Below are 18,013 nucleotides of genomic sequence, written 5' to 3' on the forward strand. Positions count from 1 at the left end.
GCAGCCTAGAGTATACTCATCTGAAATGGAACATTAACTTTTGATGGGTCGCGGGATTAACCTGTCACTATCAGTATATTTATGACCAGTGTGAGGCCATCATCTGCTACAACTGATCCAGGCGAGGGCAGGATCCTGAAAGCCTCTGTGGCTGTTCTCCTCAATCACTGCAGGGTTCTCAGCAGGAATTTCACACAGTTATCTTGGTCCTCAAAGACACAATGCCTTGTCAACAGGACTGCAACTGGGAGCCAGCTTTCACTAAAGCCGCTGTCTGATAATGGGAGAAGGCTTCCACAGTGACCTTGGCATAACATTGGAGCATGTCCTGCCGCCATAGCCCTCTATTGTGTGTCATCATTTCTGCCTTACAGTGAATCTCAAGCATGTCACCTGTGGCATAGCCCCGTCTGTGTTGGCTCGCACTTGTCGCCCTGTTAATCTAACAGATTAATGTTCTTTTTTTAGACCAACCCACCCAGGGCCTGTTGGTGGTTTCTGTTGCTGCAAAGTCCCCTCTCTGATAACTAAACACAATACGTTAACAATGCATCACTGTGACTCCACTTAAGCCCTCTGAAATTGAAACCCATACACAAAATACTTCTCTAAAATATCACCCCAGAGAGTTTCTGCATCTTCTGATGGGTTTAGACCAGTATTTACATTTTAAGAATGCTCTGGACTATTGTAAATCATGCAATAAATGTTAATTCTCCATAAGATACGTTCCAGAAAGCGCTGCTAATGTTGATTTATTCTTTCTCAATCTCCAACTCACTTATTGTTTTAAGTTTTCTCTTTTGTAGATAAAAATATATACTGAATACTTAAAATATGATGCGATGATGTTACAATTATTATGAAAATATGCTAAAGAAAATATACACAACACAATACATTTTCAATGGCGATTTTAGCCAAGTGTATTTTTTAGTATTCAATAATGATTTTGTTGTTGAATAAATAGCTTTAATTTGTATTTAATTTTTTTTTTTTCCTTTATGTTTTGTAGAATTTGTTTGACCATCATGGTACAGTAATAGTAACAGTGACACCAGCAGAAACAATAAGGGAATTTATAGAATAATATATTAACATATTTTGAAGATGTTTCCTTACATTCTGGTTTATATTGTTTATAGTGGCATCTCCTCTTTTATAGCTACCAGCTAATAAAAAAATAAAAAAATAAAAATCTGTATCAGACTTTCCTGTAGTGAGGATGCTTCTGTTTAGCACATTATGTATTGTTCCTGTAACAGAAGCACAGTTAACGTAAGCGATGATGAGATAGGAATTCTTCCCTGTCTATTTAAAGATTGAAGTTGTGGTCCCCTGGCTACTTGAGGATACCTATGATTAATCACAGCACTGCATGGAGCTCCTAATATGGCCCCGTCAGTAGAGCCCATCGCTGATAAGACTCTGACCTGCTGATTTCTATATTGCTCTCTGCCACTCATTAACCCCCTCCCTTTATGTACAACCAACCCAACTCAGACATAATAGGATTCCTGGACCCAGAAACACTCCTCCATATATGGAACAGAGGCTTTGTTTATAAAGAGAACTTGTGGTGAAACCCCCATAGGTCACCATTCTATCTCAAGGTAAGGAGCAGGGACAATGGCTTGCAAATCAACGAACACACTTTGATACAAACGCATTACCTCTGTTGGTGTGGACGGCAGACTAGATTCATCAATTTCCATTACTTCTTTCTTCAGGACCATAACACCTCAGTCTCCTCAGCTGGGATTGGTAAGGTAAGCGCATCTGAAAATGTGATTGATTAAAAAAGTTAAAATTGTATGAAGTGCGGAAAGAAAGAAATCAACATCAATATGTGAACATTTAAAAAATAATGATAATATTGCCTAAGTTCTATTAATCATACATTTGAAAAAACAATATTTACAATATACAGTTATATTTCAATTGAGATTCTATTTTCCTGCAGACAGGAAAATGGGTGACGCTCAAATGAGAGAGTTTGGGGCAGCTGCCTCGTTCTTGAGGAAGTCAGACAAGGAGCGCCTGGAGGCCACGACCCGTGCTTTTGACATGAAGAAGGAGTGCTTCGTTCCTGATGCTGAAGAGGAGTATGTGAAGGCTTCCATCATCAGCCGTGAGGGGGACAAAGCCACTGCTCAGACTGAGAAAGGGACGGTCAGTAAGCTGGCAGGCACAGCTGCCCTGGATGTGACTGGTTTCCTAACTTAGGGTCTATTCACACCAGGAAAGTCAGCTAGTTCACTTGCTTTGGCCAAATACAATTTAGATTTTCTTTGTTTGGTGCGCGGTGAGATTACTTTATTCACAGCTGCCTAAAAGATGCGCACCAAGGGCGAATACACAGTTAATTTCAACCGAACTAAACATGCCCTGAGACACAGGGGTAATGCAAGAGTTCATCCATTGTCCTTAAGTCATATTTAGTAGAGACACAATAGAAGCCTGAGACTCTAATGCATGATGATCCCCTGCTCCCATCTACTGCAATGTATAAGCGCAAATATCACAAAGTCATCTCATGTTAAAATTCTACAGGATTAAATACAGTTTATTAATATTGACTTTCTCATTTTCAGACTGTCACAGTGAAGGAGTGTGATATTAACCCTCAGAACCCGCCAAAGTTCGATAAAATTGAAGACATGGCGATGTTCACCTTTCTCCATGAGCCCGCTGTGCTGTTTAACCTCAAAGAGCGTTATGCAGCATGGATGATTTATGTAAGAAAACTGCCTAATATGTAACTGTCTGTCCATTATTAGTAAGTCATATCTACATCTGAAGCCACTAACCCTCTTTTAATATGGCAGACCTACTCTGGGCTCTTCTGTGTGACTGTCAATCCCTACAAGTTTCTGCCAGTCTACAGCCAAGAAGTGGTTAATGCCTATAGAGGAAAGAAGAGGGCTGAAGCTCCTCCTCATATCTTCTCTATCTCTGACAATGCCTACCAGTACATGCTGACTGGTAAGTGACCTTCTGTTAGGGGAAATCGAAAATCGCTTAAGCATTCTAACATACTTAAGTGGTCCTTTCTTTTCTTTTCCAGACAGAGAAAATCAGTCCGTTCTTATCACGTAAGTTATGTTTTCATACCAAAGTTGAGAATTCTATAATGCACTGAGAATTTTGTTAAGTGGCATCCAGAAGACTTCCCCGAAATATAATGTTTAGTTTTGTTCAGTTTTTTGTTGATATTCCCCAATTTATCCCAGTAATGTTTGTAATTATTTAACCGGTATATGAATAGTAAGCGATTGTGTATTTTAATGTCAGTGGACCACAAGACCCGCATATAACTAAACAACACTCAGTATGTCTTTGTTAGTATAGACTTTAAAGTTGAATGTGATGGATCATAGGGATTTTGGATCATTGGATCAACTGTAACTAATCTGCATTTCTATAGATAAATCAAAAACCTAACTAACAATGTGATGTTCTGTAAGTTGCCCATTTGTCAGTATATCAAAATAAATTCAATTTGTGTCTACAGTGGAGAATCTGGTGCTGGGAAAACAGTCAACACCAAGAGAGTCATCCAGTACTTTGCCAGCATTGCAGCTGTAACCGGGAAGAAGGACCCAGGCTCTGAGAAAAAGGTTAAACTGCCAAACAGAACCTTTGATAAAAAACAAATTACTTTAGTGTTTAGCTATTTCAACAAATGTTGCCTCTGTATTGTTAGGGTACTCTGGAGGATCAAATCATCCAGGCTAACCCAGCTTTAGAAGCCTTTGGTAATGCCAAGACCATCAGGAATGACAACTCCTCCCGATTTGTGAGTTTCTGCCTGCAATAAATTAACTCTGTGTATGCTTTCTATCTTAATGTTCATTGAGGTTTTTTTCATCATATATTTTAGGGCAAATTCATCCGAATTCATTTTGCAGCCAGTGGAAAATTGGCTTCAGCTGATATCGAGACATGTAAGCAGTATCTTCCATATATTTTCTTCTTAGTTGTTCACATGATCAACTTCCAAACTACATAAAGCAATTGTCTTTACAGATCTGCTGGAGAAGTCCCGTGTCACCTACCAGCTTAAGGCTGAGAGAGATTACCACATTTTCTATCAGATTTTGTCTCAAAAGAAACCTGAGCTGCTTGGTAAATATAAATAAACAACTGATTAGACATGGAACACATTAAAGTTGTAATGGTGTTATATCCCTGGTTAATTAAATCTAACATTTCTACTTTGCCTTATAGAGATGCTGCTTATCACCAACAACCCCTATGACTACCCCTTCATCTCCCAAGGAGTGACTACAGTAGCCTCCATCGATGATTCTGATGAGCTGATAGCCACCGATGTGAGTGGGGATACATCGAATGTCTTTCATTGTACAGCCACTCACATTAAAAACAAAGTTGTTAATATGTGGTATGTTATTTTAGTTTTAAACCTGGTAGGGTTATTTGAAAAAAATACTGCTTATTGATGAGGGTTGTTGAAAAAGACTTGTAACCTAGTTTCACTGTTGCAAAATGATTTGAATAGGCTAGATGTGATGTCTAATGTTGGATCCTTGGTGGGTAAAAGAGCACAAACTGATCTCTCCTCTCACTGTACTACAAACAGTACAGATAATAAAAAAGACAATGGAATATCACACATAATACCCCTATTTCATTCAGGATGCTTTTGATGTGCTGGGCTTCACTCCAGAAGAGAAGAACGGCATTTACAAGATGGTTGGATGCATCATGCATCATGGCAACATGAAGTTTAAGAACAAGCAGCGTGAAGAGCAGGCAGAGGCTGATGGCACTGAAGGTGATGGAAGCTCTCTGAAGCCCTGTAACAGGATAAACATATCAGGACCTAATGTGTTTGTTGAAAGATTACTGTATCTTTATTGAGATATTTTACATTGACATGTATTTTCTCAGATGCTGACAAAGTAGCTTATCTGATGGGCCTGAACTCTGCTGACCTCATCAAAGCACTCTGTCACCCAAGAGTCAAAGTAGGAAATGAGTGGGTCACCAAGGGACAAACTGTTAACCAGGTGAGACATTATAAATCGTAATAATAAATTCCAAAATGAAGTCCAGTAAGTTTTACTAAGGATATTTTATGTATTTTGTTGTTAGGTGAATTATGCTATGGGTGCACTGTCCAAGGCAGTGTATGAGAAGATGTTTTTGTGGATGGTGGTGAGAATTAACCAATCCCTGGACACCAAGCAGCCCCGCCAGTACTTCATTGGTGTACTGGATATTGCTGGATTTGAGATCTTTGATGTGAGTTTGAAAAATACTACATAATATAAAGCAGTCTTTGGTTTAAGGAGAAGTTCTTAATCCTAGTCATAACTGTGGACCATTTTTATTACAGTTCAACACCTTCGAGCAGCTCTGCATCAACTTCACCAATGAAAAATTGCAACAGTTTTTCAACCACCACATGTTTGTGCTGGAGCAGGAAGAGTACAAAAAAGAGGGCATTGAATGGACTTTCATTGATTTTGGTATGGACTTGCAGGCCTGTATTGACTTGATTGAAAAGGTGAGAGACCGGGTTATTTCAATCACTGGTTCCCAACCTTTTTTGTTAGTATACGTATGTATATTCAGTTAAAGACAATCCCATTTTAATGCCAAAGGGCAAAAAGGGACCATGATTTTGGAATATATTTCAAGGCCCGGGTCCACGGATCGATATCGGTCCAGGAGTTGGGGAATCACTTACTTAAATGGTGATGAATATACAGTAAAATATAGTCTTTCTTTTCTCTCTCTAAAATTCTACAATTTCTTCTCCTCAGCCCATGGGTATCATGTCCATCCTTGAAGAGGAGTGCATGTTCCCCAAAGCTTCTGATGCCACATTTAAAAGTAAGCTCTATGACAACCATCTGGGAAAATCTGGTAACTTCCAGAAGCCCAGAATCGTCAAAGGGAGACCAGAGGCCCATTTTGCCCTGATGCACTATGCTGGAACTGTTGATTATAATATCAACAACTGGCTGGTGAAGAATAAGGATCCTTTGAATGAGACAGTTGTTGGACTGTACCAGAAGTCTAATCTTAAGCTTCTCGGTGTCCTCTTTGCAAATTACGCCGGAAGTGATGCAGGTAAGAATATATTTAATTTAATGCATTAAACTCCAATGTCAAGATTTTACAAGATTTTTCATAGTGAGAACTAGAAGATTCATTTGAATCAGCTATGCCTGTGTCTGTTGATAACATCTAATTAGTTGTATATTGGTTTATTAGCTGACACAAAGGCCAAAGGAGCCAAGAAGAAGGGTTCATCCTTCCAAACTGTGTCTGCCTTGCACAGGGTTAGTATTAACACGTAAATATTTGTGAATGAAACCAAATTCTGAAACTTGATTTTATATTGATAACTGTGAAATATGCTTCACAATTACAAATACAACTGGATGCTGAAGACAGGGTTGACTTGCCTTCACAGGAGAACTTGAACAAGCTGATGACAAACCTAAGGTCTACTCACCCTCACTTTGTACGCTGCATCATCCCCAATGAGACCAAGACTCCTGGGGCCATGGAAAACCCTCTGGTGATGCATCAGCTGCGCTGTAACGGTGTGCTGGAAGGAATCAGGATCTGCAGAAAGGGATTCCCAAACAGGATCCTCTATGGCGATTTCAAACAGAGGTATTTTGTCATACTTAAAATGTTTAATCAAGAGGCGCTCTTGTGTTATGGGTAGAGTGCTAACTATTAAGGCTCAGTCCTTGTCGCAGCAAACCCAGCCTTTCACTGCAAGTCCTCCCCCTCTCTCTCCCCATTTCCACTCTGTACCTCTTCAACTGTCAAATAAAGGTGAAAATATCTAAAAACTAATAAAAATTCAATTAAAAAGAAAATGTATTCACATACTTTATAATTCCAAAATGATATATAAATTGTGTTCTAAAAGATATTTTCATATTAACTAGATATCGCATCCTGAATCCCGCTGCCATCCCTGAGGGTCAGTTCATTGACAGCAAAAAGGGAGCTGAGAAACTTCTTGGGTCTCTAGATATTGATCACAGCCAGTACAAGTTTGGACACACTAAGGTAATTACTATGGTGAAAAGTTCAAAGTACATCTATAAAGAATTATATCAATACGGTATATAGTACTGTAGGGAAACATAAACAGTGAAAAACAAGCCAAAAGATACCAAATTATGGATATTTACATGTTTTATTCCTAAAGGTGTTCTTCAAGGCTGGTCTTCTTGGGACATTGGAGGAGATGAGGGATGACCGCTTGTCAATCATCATCACTGGAATCCAGTCTAGATCAAGAGGTCTTCTGGCAAGAGTGGAATTCCAGAAGATTGTTGAAAGGAGGTCAGAGGAATCAGCTATTTCAAATGAACTAAAACCAACAAAATGATGACTATTTATAATGATGTTTTTTTGTGTTAAGTGTAAGTAATAACATTGGGTGATCTTCAACAGAGATGCACTATTAGTGATCCAATGGAATGTCCGTTCATTCATGGGGGTCAAGAATTGGCCCTGGATGAAGCTGTTCTTCAAGATCAAACCTCTGTTGAGATCTGCTGAGTCAGAAAAGGAGATGGCCAACATGAAGGAAGAATTCCTGAAATTGAAGGAGGCTTATGCAAAATCTGAAACTCGCAGAAAGGAACTGGAGGAGAAAATGGTTTCTCTTCTCCAAGAGAAGAACGACCTGCAGCTCAATGTCCAGGCTGTAAGTCTAATGACAAAATAATAAAATTATAATAAAAAAAAAAGCTTAAACAACCATATAGTAGATACAATATGAATGTATATATATATATATATATATATATATATATATATATATATATATATATATATATATATATATATATATATATATATATATATATATATATATATATATATATATATATAATATATATAATATACACATAAGTAAACAAAGTTATCAAATGAATAACCATTTCAATTTAGGAGCAAGATAATCTTGCAGATGCTGAAGAAAGATGTGAGGGGCTGATCAAAAACAAAATTCAGATGGAAGCTAAAGCCAAAGAGCTGACAGAAAGGCTGGAGGATGAGGAGGAAATGAATGCTGAACTGACTGCTAAGAAGAGGAAGCTGGAGGATGAGTGCTCTGAGATAAAGAAAGACATAGATGACTTGGAGTTAACTCTGGCTAAAGTAGAGAAAGAGAAGCACGCCACTGAGAACAAGGTATGACATCTAACTTAACCATTTGTTTCAACACAGATGAGCAATTCAAAGGAGTCTTGTAACAGTAATTCATATTTTTGTGGTTTACAGGTGAAGAACCTGGTTGAGGAGATGGCTGCTTTGGATGAAATCATTGCTAAGCTGACAAAAGAAAAGAAAGCCTTACAGGAAGCTCATCAGCAAACACTGGATGACTTGCAGAGTGAGGAAGACAAAGTCAACACCCTCACTAAAGCCAAGGCTAAGTTGGAGCAGCAAGTCGATGATGTAAGAATTCTACTATGTGTTGGTTCCCCCTTTGTTTATTGTATTTAGTAAGATCATATGCTCCTTGCATATTCTGAAATATAATTGGACTTTCTGTGATGATTTTGTCCAGCTTGAAGGTTCATTGGAACAAGAGAAGAAGATTCGGATGGATCTTGAGAGAGCGAAGAGAAAGCTTGAGGGAGATTTAAAATTAACCCAGGAGAGCCTAATGGACCTGGAGAATGACAAGCAACAACTTGAAGAGCATCTGAAAAAGTAAACACCTTGTTCTACTGTTTGTCAATATGTCTATATTCCATACAGTACATAAAAGCTACACTGATACAGGCAGAAGAGATGACGATGAAGTTGATCTAATCTAAACTACTGTATTACACAACAGGAAAGATTTTGAAGTCAGTCAGCTGAACAGTAAAATAGAAGATGAACAGGCCATTACCCTTCAGCTTCAAAAGAAACTTAAGGAGCTCCAGGTAATGGACAAATTAATGTGCAACGGTTGAAAATTGGTAAAACATAATAGTAAGAAGGGACTAAATATTTCTGCCATTTCAGGCCCGTATTGAGGAGCTTGAGGAAGAGCTTGAGGCAGAGCGAGCTGCCCGAGCCAAGGTGGAGAAGCAGAGAGCAGACTTGGCCAGAGAGCTGGAGGAGATCAGTGAGAGGCTGGAGGAGGCTGGTGGAGCAACATCTGCCCAGATTGAGATGAACAAGAAGAGGGAGGCTGAGTTCACAAAACTTCGCAGAGACCTTGAAGAGGCCACTCTGCAGCATGAAGCCACTGCTGCTACACTCAGGAAGAAACAAGCGGACAGCGTTGCTGACCTGGGCGAGCAGATTGACAACCTGCAGAGAGTCAAGCAGAAACTGGAGAAGGAGAAGAGTGAGCTCAGACTGGAGCTGGATGATGTGGTCTCAAATATGGAACATATTGTGAAGACAAAGGTTAGCCAAACTGAAAAAGTTAAAGTTCTTGCTAATGTTGACATTCTACAGATATGTGTGTTTTAGGGGTATGATCAGCATATTTAATTTGTTTTAATTTAAATCCAGACAAACTTAGAGAAGACATGCCGGACTGTGGAAGATCAGATGAATGAGTACAAAACCAAATTTGAAGAGGCTCAACGCTGCATCAATGACTTCAATATGCAGAAAGCAAAACTTCTAACAGAAAATGGTATATTTCTTTGTTTATTACAAACTCATATCTATGTGATGCATTTGATAGCTGAAAATGGTCATGTTTAAAGACTGAAATTGAAGTTTTACAACCAGACAAAAGGGAACACTTGTGGTGTAGTCGTTAGTTCCCCTCCCCCCCCCCCCCCCACCCACCCCATGAGGCTCAGTACTCACAGCAGACCTGGTTCAAAATCCGACCGTGGTCAGTTCTCTGCATGTCATTCCCCTCTCTGCCCCAATTGATCTCTGTCTCTCTGCCATATAAATAAAGCAGTGACAATGCAAAACAAATCTTTAAAAAAGAAAGAAAGAAAAGAAAACCAGACAAAATATATTGTTAAAGAAGTAAACTTCTTGAATATACAAGATGTGTTGCGACACTGACAATTCGGCTTTGGCCAAAATACTAGGTGAACTGTCAAGGCAGATGGAGGAGAAGGAATCTCTAGTGTCTCAACTGACCAGAGGAAAAATGTCCTACACTCAACAAATTGAAGACCTAAAGCGACAACTGGAAGAGGAGACCAAGGTGAAATTAAGTTTGAGTGCAAAGTGACATCACTGGACAGCAATATCTAACAGTCTATTACAGTTTTATTCATATCATTTTGATCTTACAGGCAAAGAGTGCCCTGGCCCATGCAGTGCAGTCTTCTCGTCATGACTGTGACCTTCTCAGGGAGCAGTATGAGGAGGAGCAGGAGGCCAAGGCTGAACTGCAACGCAGCATGTCCAAGGCCAACTCTGAGGTGGCTCAGTGGAGAACTAAGTACGAAACTGATGCCATCCAGAGAACCGAGGAACTGGAAGAAGCGAAGTAAGACAGCTTGAGATCTAAATTTGGGACTTGATATTTAATTCTAAGAGACATTTGTCTTTGTCTAGCAGATCAGCTTTTTGTTTGTGTTATGTTCCTACTAAAATGTAAGACGAACAAAAAGTTTGTTTGTTGGATGACCAAGCAGCCAGCAAATTATTATACATTTATTATAATAAGCCACACAGACAATTACTGGGAAATTAAATGATAAATTGATTTCTAAAGGAAAAAGCTGGCTCAGCGTCTGCAGGATGCTGAGGAGGCTGTTGAAGCGGTGAATGCTAAATGTTCCTCTCTGGAGAAGACCAAACACAGACTGCAGAATGAGATTGAAGATCTCATGGTGGATGTAGAGAGGTCTAACACTGCTGCCGCTGCTCTGGACAAGAAGCAAAGAAACTTTGACAAGGTGAAGAACTACTGAATGAATAATTTTTTATTGAAGTGTCACATGCATATAGTCCTTTCCCAATGCATCTAGAACATGTTCACTTACCACACCTCTCTACCAACTGTAGGTCCTGAATGAGTGGAAGCAGAAATATGAAGAGTCTCAGTGTGAGCTGGAGAGCTCCCAGAAGGAAGCCAGAGCTCTGAGCACTGAGCTCTTCAAACTGAAGAACTCGTATGAGGAGTCTCTGGACCATCTGGAGACACTAAAGAGAGAGAACAAGAACTTACAGGGTAAGATCAACTTCCAGAGTTTCTGTCCACGTTTCTGCAGAAATGTTTTTCTGACATTTGATTGTAAAGTCAATGATATCACTGTTTGACATCCCACAGAGGAGATTTCTGACCTTACCGAGCAACTTGGTGAGGGTGGAAAGAGCATCCATGAACTGGAGAAGTTACGGAAACAACTGGAACAGGAGAAGAGCGAGATCCAGTCTGCTCTTGAGGAGGCCGAGGTACAGTATGATTACTCTTGGAATTAAATATTTTTGAGTAAAGCTGTCTTCCGGATTTAATAACCTTGTGCCTTCTTGTCCACAGGCCTCCCTGGAGCATGAAGAGGGTAAGATTCTAAGAGCCCAGCTAGAGTTCCATCAAATTAAAGCTGATATTGAACGTAAACTGGCTGAGAAAGATGAGGAAATGGAGCAGTGCAAGAGGAACCTGCAGAGAACAATTGACACCCTGCAGAGCTCTCTTGAGGCTGAGTGTCGCAGCAGGAATGAGGCCCTCCGTTTGAAGAAGAAGATGGAAGGAGACCTCAACGAGATGGAGATCCAGCTTAGCCAGGCCAATAGGCAGGCGGCTGAGGCCCAGAAACAACTTAAATCTGTTCATGCACATCTGAAGGTAAACTGGAAAATTAAAATCTCACTTTCTTAAGAGGTTCTAAATTCAAACTAATACTAAACATTAATTTGGTGGATGTCATCCCATTAAGGATTCCCAAATTCAGCTGGATGAGTCTGTTCGGACCAATGATGATCTTAGAGAGAACATTGCTATTGTTGAGAGACGCAACAACCTGCTTCAGGCTGAATTGGAAGAACTGAGGGTTGCCCTTGAACAGACTGAGAGAGGTCGCAAACTTGCCGAGCAAGAGCTGCTGGATGTTAGTGAGAGGGTGCAGCTACTGCATTCACAGGTGAGACCTAATCATTTGTTTCAAGCACCACTTGTGCACCCTGACGTAAAATGATTACTATTTATTAGTTGGAGTACCAAACATCTATCACACTTTCCCAAATCTCACATGTCCAAAATATGTAGAACACCGGCTTGATAAACCAAAAGAAGAAGCTGGAAGCTGATACGTCCCAGCTTCAGAGTGAAGTGGAGGAGGCAGTGCAGGAGTGCAGAAATGCAGAGGAAAAGGCCAAGAAGGCCATTACTGATGCTGCCATGATGGCAGAGGAGCTGAAGAAAGAGCAGGACACCAGCGCTCACCTGGAGCGTATGAAAAAGAACATGGAGCAAACCATTAAAGACCTGCAGCATCGTCTGGATGAAGCTGAACAGATCGCTATGAAGGGGGGGAAGAAGCAGATACAGAAGCTAGAGTCCAGGGTAAGAGAAATGTACTGATATACATAAACCACACATTTCCACATGTACACCTGTGGGACTAATGTTAATTTCATATTTATAACTCCAAAACAAACCCTGATACATTACTGCATTATGAATTTGTTTTCGCAAACAACAGTCTGCTGTCATCCAGCTTAAATTGGCCAAAATGCTCAACAGAGAGTTAGGGCCACATCCGCTAAGAATGGATTGCGCGCGCTCATAGCTCCATGAATTGCGCGAAATAGCGCCCGCAAACTGCTCCGTTTTAGCACAGTATCCACTAAGGAATTTGCACTTAGTATATATCGGCGCTAACACGCCCACAAAGTTGGGCAGCTCGGCAGGGTTGCCGTCAAGGGGGAAACACCTGTACAGTTGTCCCGGGCCCAGGATGGGTGGCTGGCAGGCAGTAACGGCTCTCTTCCCAGGCAGGACTGTTTTATGCTTTAGGGCCAAGACTATCGGCTAGATTTGAGGGTGATGAATGTTCTATAATCACCCCCCCCCCCCCCCTTATATGACTCTTTATCAACTCAATATAATTAAAAACTCATGATTGTTGAAGATAGAGAGGGAGACAGAGAGACATAGAGACAGGGAGTATATAAAGTCTGCGCGACATTTAGTACAAGCCTTCATTAGGCTATGCGGTATTTGGGTCATTTGGGCCAGTTATTTGCACCGGTTTAGCGGCAGCAAAAGCGGCGCAATCCTTTAGTGGATGTGGCCCTTAGAGTTTGCCACCTTTTGGCCAATAACTATTTTAGTAAAACATATTTATTAATGCTCCTTTGAATATGGCTCCTTGTGGACCAATGGATTTCCAATAAATAATGCTCTGATGTTTTTAGGTGAGGGATCTTGAGAATGAGGTGGAGTTGGAGCAGAAGAAGAGCGGTGAAGCAGTAAAGGGAATCCGTAAATATGAGAGACGCATCAAGGAGCTTACATACCAGGTGATTTATTATAATAACCAATAAAATTTGCATATGTGGGTAATATTACAAATACAGCATATACTATTAATAAAGGCATTCTTAAATACAAATATGATCAAAACACTCACTGTTTTGTTTTTTATTTCCTATTCCACTGATTTATACAGACTGATGAGGACCGCAAGAATGTAGCGCGTCTGCAGGATCTGGTTGACAAACTGCAGCTGAAAGTCAAAGCCTACAAGAGGGCTTCTGAGGAGGCTGTAAGTGTGGGCTGGAAAAGTTATCCTTCATGTTATCCTCCAATTATATTTATTTTTTTGCTGTTATAGTTGATAGCAACAGTTCATAGCATGTTTACAGTTGATTACAATCTGTACATGCTGAAATACTACTCAAAACACATATTTTTAAAATTCCAGCATGGAAAAATATCAGTCTCCATTGTGACTTATTTTAGACCTAGATGGTAAACTACAAACTAACCAGAAAAGGGCTATTATTATGTATGGAATTGTTTATTCTTTCCATTGAAGAATATTTGTCATTAACTCAGTTCTCCCAGTTTTATTTCCCCTTTGTAGTAAAATAATATTGTGGCTTGTGTTTATGTTGAATGCTGTAGGAAGAGCAGGCAAATACTCATCTGACCAAGTTCCGTAAAGTTCAGCATGAGCTTGATGAGGCTGAAGAGCGAGCTGACATTGCTGAGTCTCAAGTCAACAAGCTGCGTGCCAAGAGCCGTGATGTGGGCTCAAAGGTAAGACACTTCTCCAGACTTCAACATAATCACATATGCCCTGATGCATTCATAATAATGCACTTTCTTTTTCAAGCATCATCATCATTATCATTTCAATGTTATCCATTTCAACATGTGCTTTATTTGTATACGGACTCAGTAATTATAGAACAGTTCATACTTTTAATGTCGGTGAATAAACCAGACCAGTCTTTGTATGGATCAATTTTATTTTTATTTCTTCAATTGATTTGGTAGTTTGTATTAGTGCAATGTAATAGGTTAGAATAAATGCAATTTTGAAGGAACCATGATAAATAAGAAATAGCCGCAAAAAGGCTTACAGTTTTAGATTTTCTTTTAAAGAAAATGTCCAGGCTTTTTATGATTTTCTCTGTCTGTTGACTTGAATACAAAATAAAAGAGAGAGCAATGGGAAAAGACATGCAACAGAAATCCCCTCCCTGGCTACACTCGGACCAGGGATGGCTCATGGTTAGCACCATAACTTGTAGGTAACCAGGGTGCCCTTAAATTAATATTTGACTTAACAGTAACTACATCAGAGCGATTTCTTGGGAATGCAGAGACATCAATAAACAATGTCAACCAATACAATTAATGTAAACTAAATAATATCTTAATAAATAAAGAGGTCAAACAAAGCCTTTATTGATCTTCTTAGTTTGTTAATATGCTATTATTAGAACATGCTAATGATATAGGTGTATTAGTATACTTACCAACATTTCTTTTGAAGATAAATGTTTTTCTTAACATAAAAAACATTAGCTTGGAATATAATGGCTTTAGACTTGACTGAAAATATGCTTGGATCTTTAGTTTTATGTGATTGTTGAACATTGTTTTCTTTCAAATACATTGAGTGCTACACTGTTTGACTTCATCCAATCCTAAAACATAAACATCTATATGTGTCCAATCCAACATCCAACAGTACAGGAATGCTGACGGTGAATGAACGCTTTCTCATATAAATGACTGTCAAAATGACTGAATTACTAAGTTAATGATATGTTACAAATGAGTAATCTTCTGCTCAATACAGAACAAAATGTAGTTCTAGTGTACTACTTTGTGTGACGCGTGTTGAGTCTTATTAGTCACTAATCCGTTTCTCTTTGTCTACTCTCTCATCATTCTTCATCACAGAAAGGGCTAGATGAGGAGTGAAAGTCACAGACGGCCACCTAAGACCAATGGGATCTCCTGTGTGTTGTAGTCCTGTCCTGTTTGTCTTGCAACTACTTTAACCCTGTAGAATAAAGCAAAGTGTATTTAAGTGAATGTGTAAAATTCTCATTTATTTCATTCAGGTACATGTGTCCACATTCAACTGGAGGCAGAGAGGTGACATGTCATATGATGTTTAAGTCAATATCAGAAGGGTTAGCATTAGCCAGCATAAAAGGAACTTAAACATACACTCACACGCACACACATGCGCATAGACAAACACACATTTTTATTCAACCTTTATCTATACATCTCATTGAGACACAGGTGTCATAATAAGTACAAATGTGCATATGGCTTAGAGTTAGAATCCTAACTTTCTCCAAAATTTGAGAATAAACCATATTAAAAGTATGTGCAGCCAATCAAGAACTTACATAAAATATATCTGTGGACTGTGTGAAGGTCACACATTGAAGGGTTACTGATTTATTTATTGATTGATCCATCTATTTAATTTTACTATTGCCACAAGGGCATACAAGACACCATTATTAAAAAACAAAAAGACCAGAACCCAAAAACAATACTAATACTAAATAAATAAATAAACCATCCTGACATTTCTTCCAGGCTTTTGTCAGCAAACTTATAAACATTGAAGTTAAACGACCATTCCATCGTGTCATCCTCAGTGCTTCAAAACCTCTTAGGATTAAGAGCAAACATTTAATTACAAAAAGGTATTCTCAGTTCATCAAAGAAGGAACAATACAAAAGAAAAGGAGATTCATTCTCCACTTCTCCTATTCCTTGCTTTTATATCCGTTGCATCCCCGTTTGTTTTCATATGGAGGCTTCATCGATTTGACGTCACTTCACGTGCGCACTGGATTGTGGGTCAGAATTGCCCAAATAGGATGCAGTTTTCAACACTAACAATCTTGGCCGCATGAAGTAGGACATCCGGGTACTTCTAACCATCCTAAATCTGGCCACAAGAATCGGGACATCCTAAATCTTTTTTCTACATACTATATAGTAGAAAGTATGCGATTCGGAACGCAACCCTGTTTTCCTTTTCCACGTTATCATTCACACACACATTCATACATCGATAGCAGGCTAACTATCGACATTCACATGAGGCAAGGTGGGTGAAGTGTCTTGCCCAAGGACACAACAACCATGACACAGGTGGCAGGGCGGGGATCGAACCTCCAACCCTTTAATCAGCCGACCCGCTCTACCAACTGAGCCACAGTCGCCCCTCAAAATTCCTGTTCTTAGTTGAGCAACCAAAGATCTCTGATTTCTTGCTAAATTTGTTTTTACATAACATTCTTTATCATAGTTAAATATGTTTGATTTTGTCCGCAATTTCAGAAAGAGAGGAAATCCCAAATATTTATACTTAGATATATATTATTATGTCATATCATAAAAATGTCCCCACTTTTTGGAACATCTTTATTTCTAAAATGAATTATTTCTGCCATCTGTAACATTACTGCTAGGACACTACTGCCACCTTGTGCTAAAAACTCCGAACTGTTGTTGCAGACGTGTTTTTGACAATCTGAAAAACACACAGTCAAGACACCCATGGACCCTAATAGGTTAATTGTTCATTCAGATTGGAGTATTTTGTAAGTATTTTTTATATTTTTACATTTAGTGTTGTCCATTTCTACATAGTTACCTCTAGGTGTGGCCACATACTATATGACCAGGAATTTAAAAAACACTGACTTTGTTCTGTTTGAACCCTTTAATACAGAATATGGTTATAAATATGTCAGGTTAATATTGGCTTTTGATTATTGTGCATTATTTGGTCTTATCCTGCCACAAAAAAAAGAGCAACTAGCCATCAAATAAATGCTATTAGCGGAAGAAATAGCTCATGATGTCCTAAATGCCATTTCAGAGGTCTTTTCACCTTGTCCGTAACAAACCTAGAAGAAACCTGGATGTAATTATAATTATATGGCACTTAAGTCATATTTAAAGATGCAGACATTAAATTGGACTTTAAAGCCAATATCTGCCTGAAACTTAATTGACCTGATCAACACTATGAAACAATAAAATCCAGATGAACCAATAATATATTTACTTCGTTTTTTTTCTTGAATATCATGTTACTGTACTGTAACTATTTTATCATAATACCTCCTAACAAAATAGTCCTAAAAACTGGTTTTGTATTAACACAAGTGAAAAAGAAAATGTAATTTTCTTGGTAAAAGTGCATTCATGTTGCTTTAATCTTTAATGCTGTAACATACTGACACTATTAAAAAATATATAGCCTATAGTAAAAAAGAATAGAAGATGACTTTCCTGGAAGAAAAGGTGTGTATCTCTAATTCGAAGGTTATAAAAACAGTTAGTCTTTAAATGTAGTTGTAATAGATGCACAGCATGTTTTTTTATTATAAATGTAATATTTATGATTGTAATAAGAGGTGGTGAAGATTTGAAGCAGCTCAAATGGAAATTCAGTATACGGCAAATATACATTTAAATAATGCCTTTAATTTTGCTATAAATTATGCTATCAAACCCTATCGTAAATGTTGTAACATGCAGTAAAACAATACGCCACTGGGTGTTGACAAGTTCTTAGACTGGAAT

General features: G+C 38.8%; 1 protein-coding gene across 1 annotated transcript; it reads left to right on the plus strand.

Moving 5' to 3' along the window:
- Positions 1–1,971: 1,971 nt before the first annotated feature.
- LOC307255772 (myosin-7-like) lies at positions 1,972–15,370 on the plus strand (the record flags this gene model as incomplete). The annotated part of the gene is made up of 37 exons (XM_080034546.1): positions 1,972–2,172; positions 2,595–2,738; positions 2,829–2,985; positions 3,068–3,095; positions 3,515–3,620; positions 3,707–3,799; positions 3,884–3,947; positions 4,030–4,128; positions 4,231–4,334; positions 4,660–4,798; positions 4,915–5,033; positions 5,119–5,268; positions 5,363–5,533; positions 5,793–6,102; positions 6,247–6,314; positions 6,449–6,654; positions 6,939–7,062; positions 7,205–7,341; positions 7,453–7,708; positions 7,957–8,199; positions 8,290–8,466; positions 8,579–8,724; positions 8,852–8,942; positions 9,025–9,414; positions 9,523–9,649; positions 10,065–10,183; positions 10,275–10,471; positions 10,700–10,883; positions 10,993–11,158; positions 11,258–11,382; positions 11,468–11,776; positions 11,868–12,071; positions 12,197–12,493; positions 13,348–13,452; positions 13,602–13,697; positions 14,060–14,194; positions 15,350–15,370. The coding sequence occupies 37 exons, from the start codon at positions 1,972–1,974 to the stop codon at positions 15,368–15,370; spliced, it is 5,808 nt and encodes a 1,935-aa protein (XP_079890672.1).
- Positions 15,371–18,013: the final 2,643 nt, after the last annotated feature.

Source organism: Ammodytes marinus, assembly GCF_949987685.1.
Source record: "Ammodytes marinus genome assembly, chromosome: 9".
Taxonomy (NCBI): Eukaryota; Metazoa; Chordata; class Actinopteri; order Uranoscopiformes; family Ammodytidae; genus Ammodytes; species Ammodytes marinus.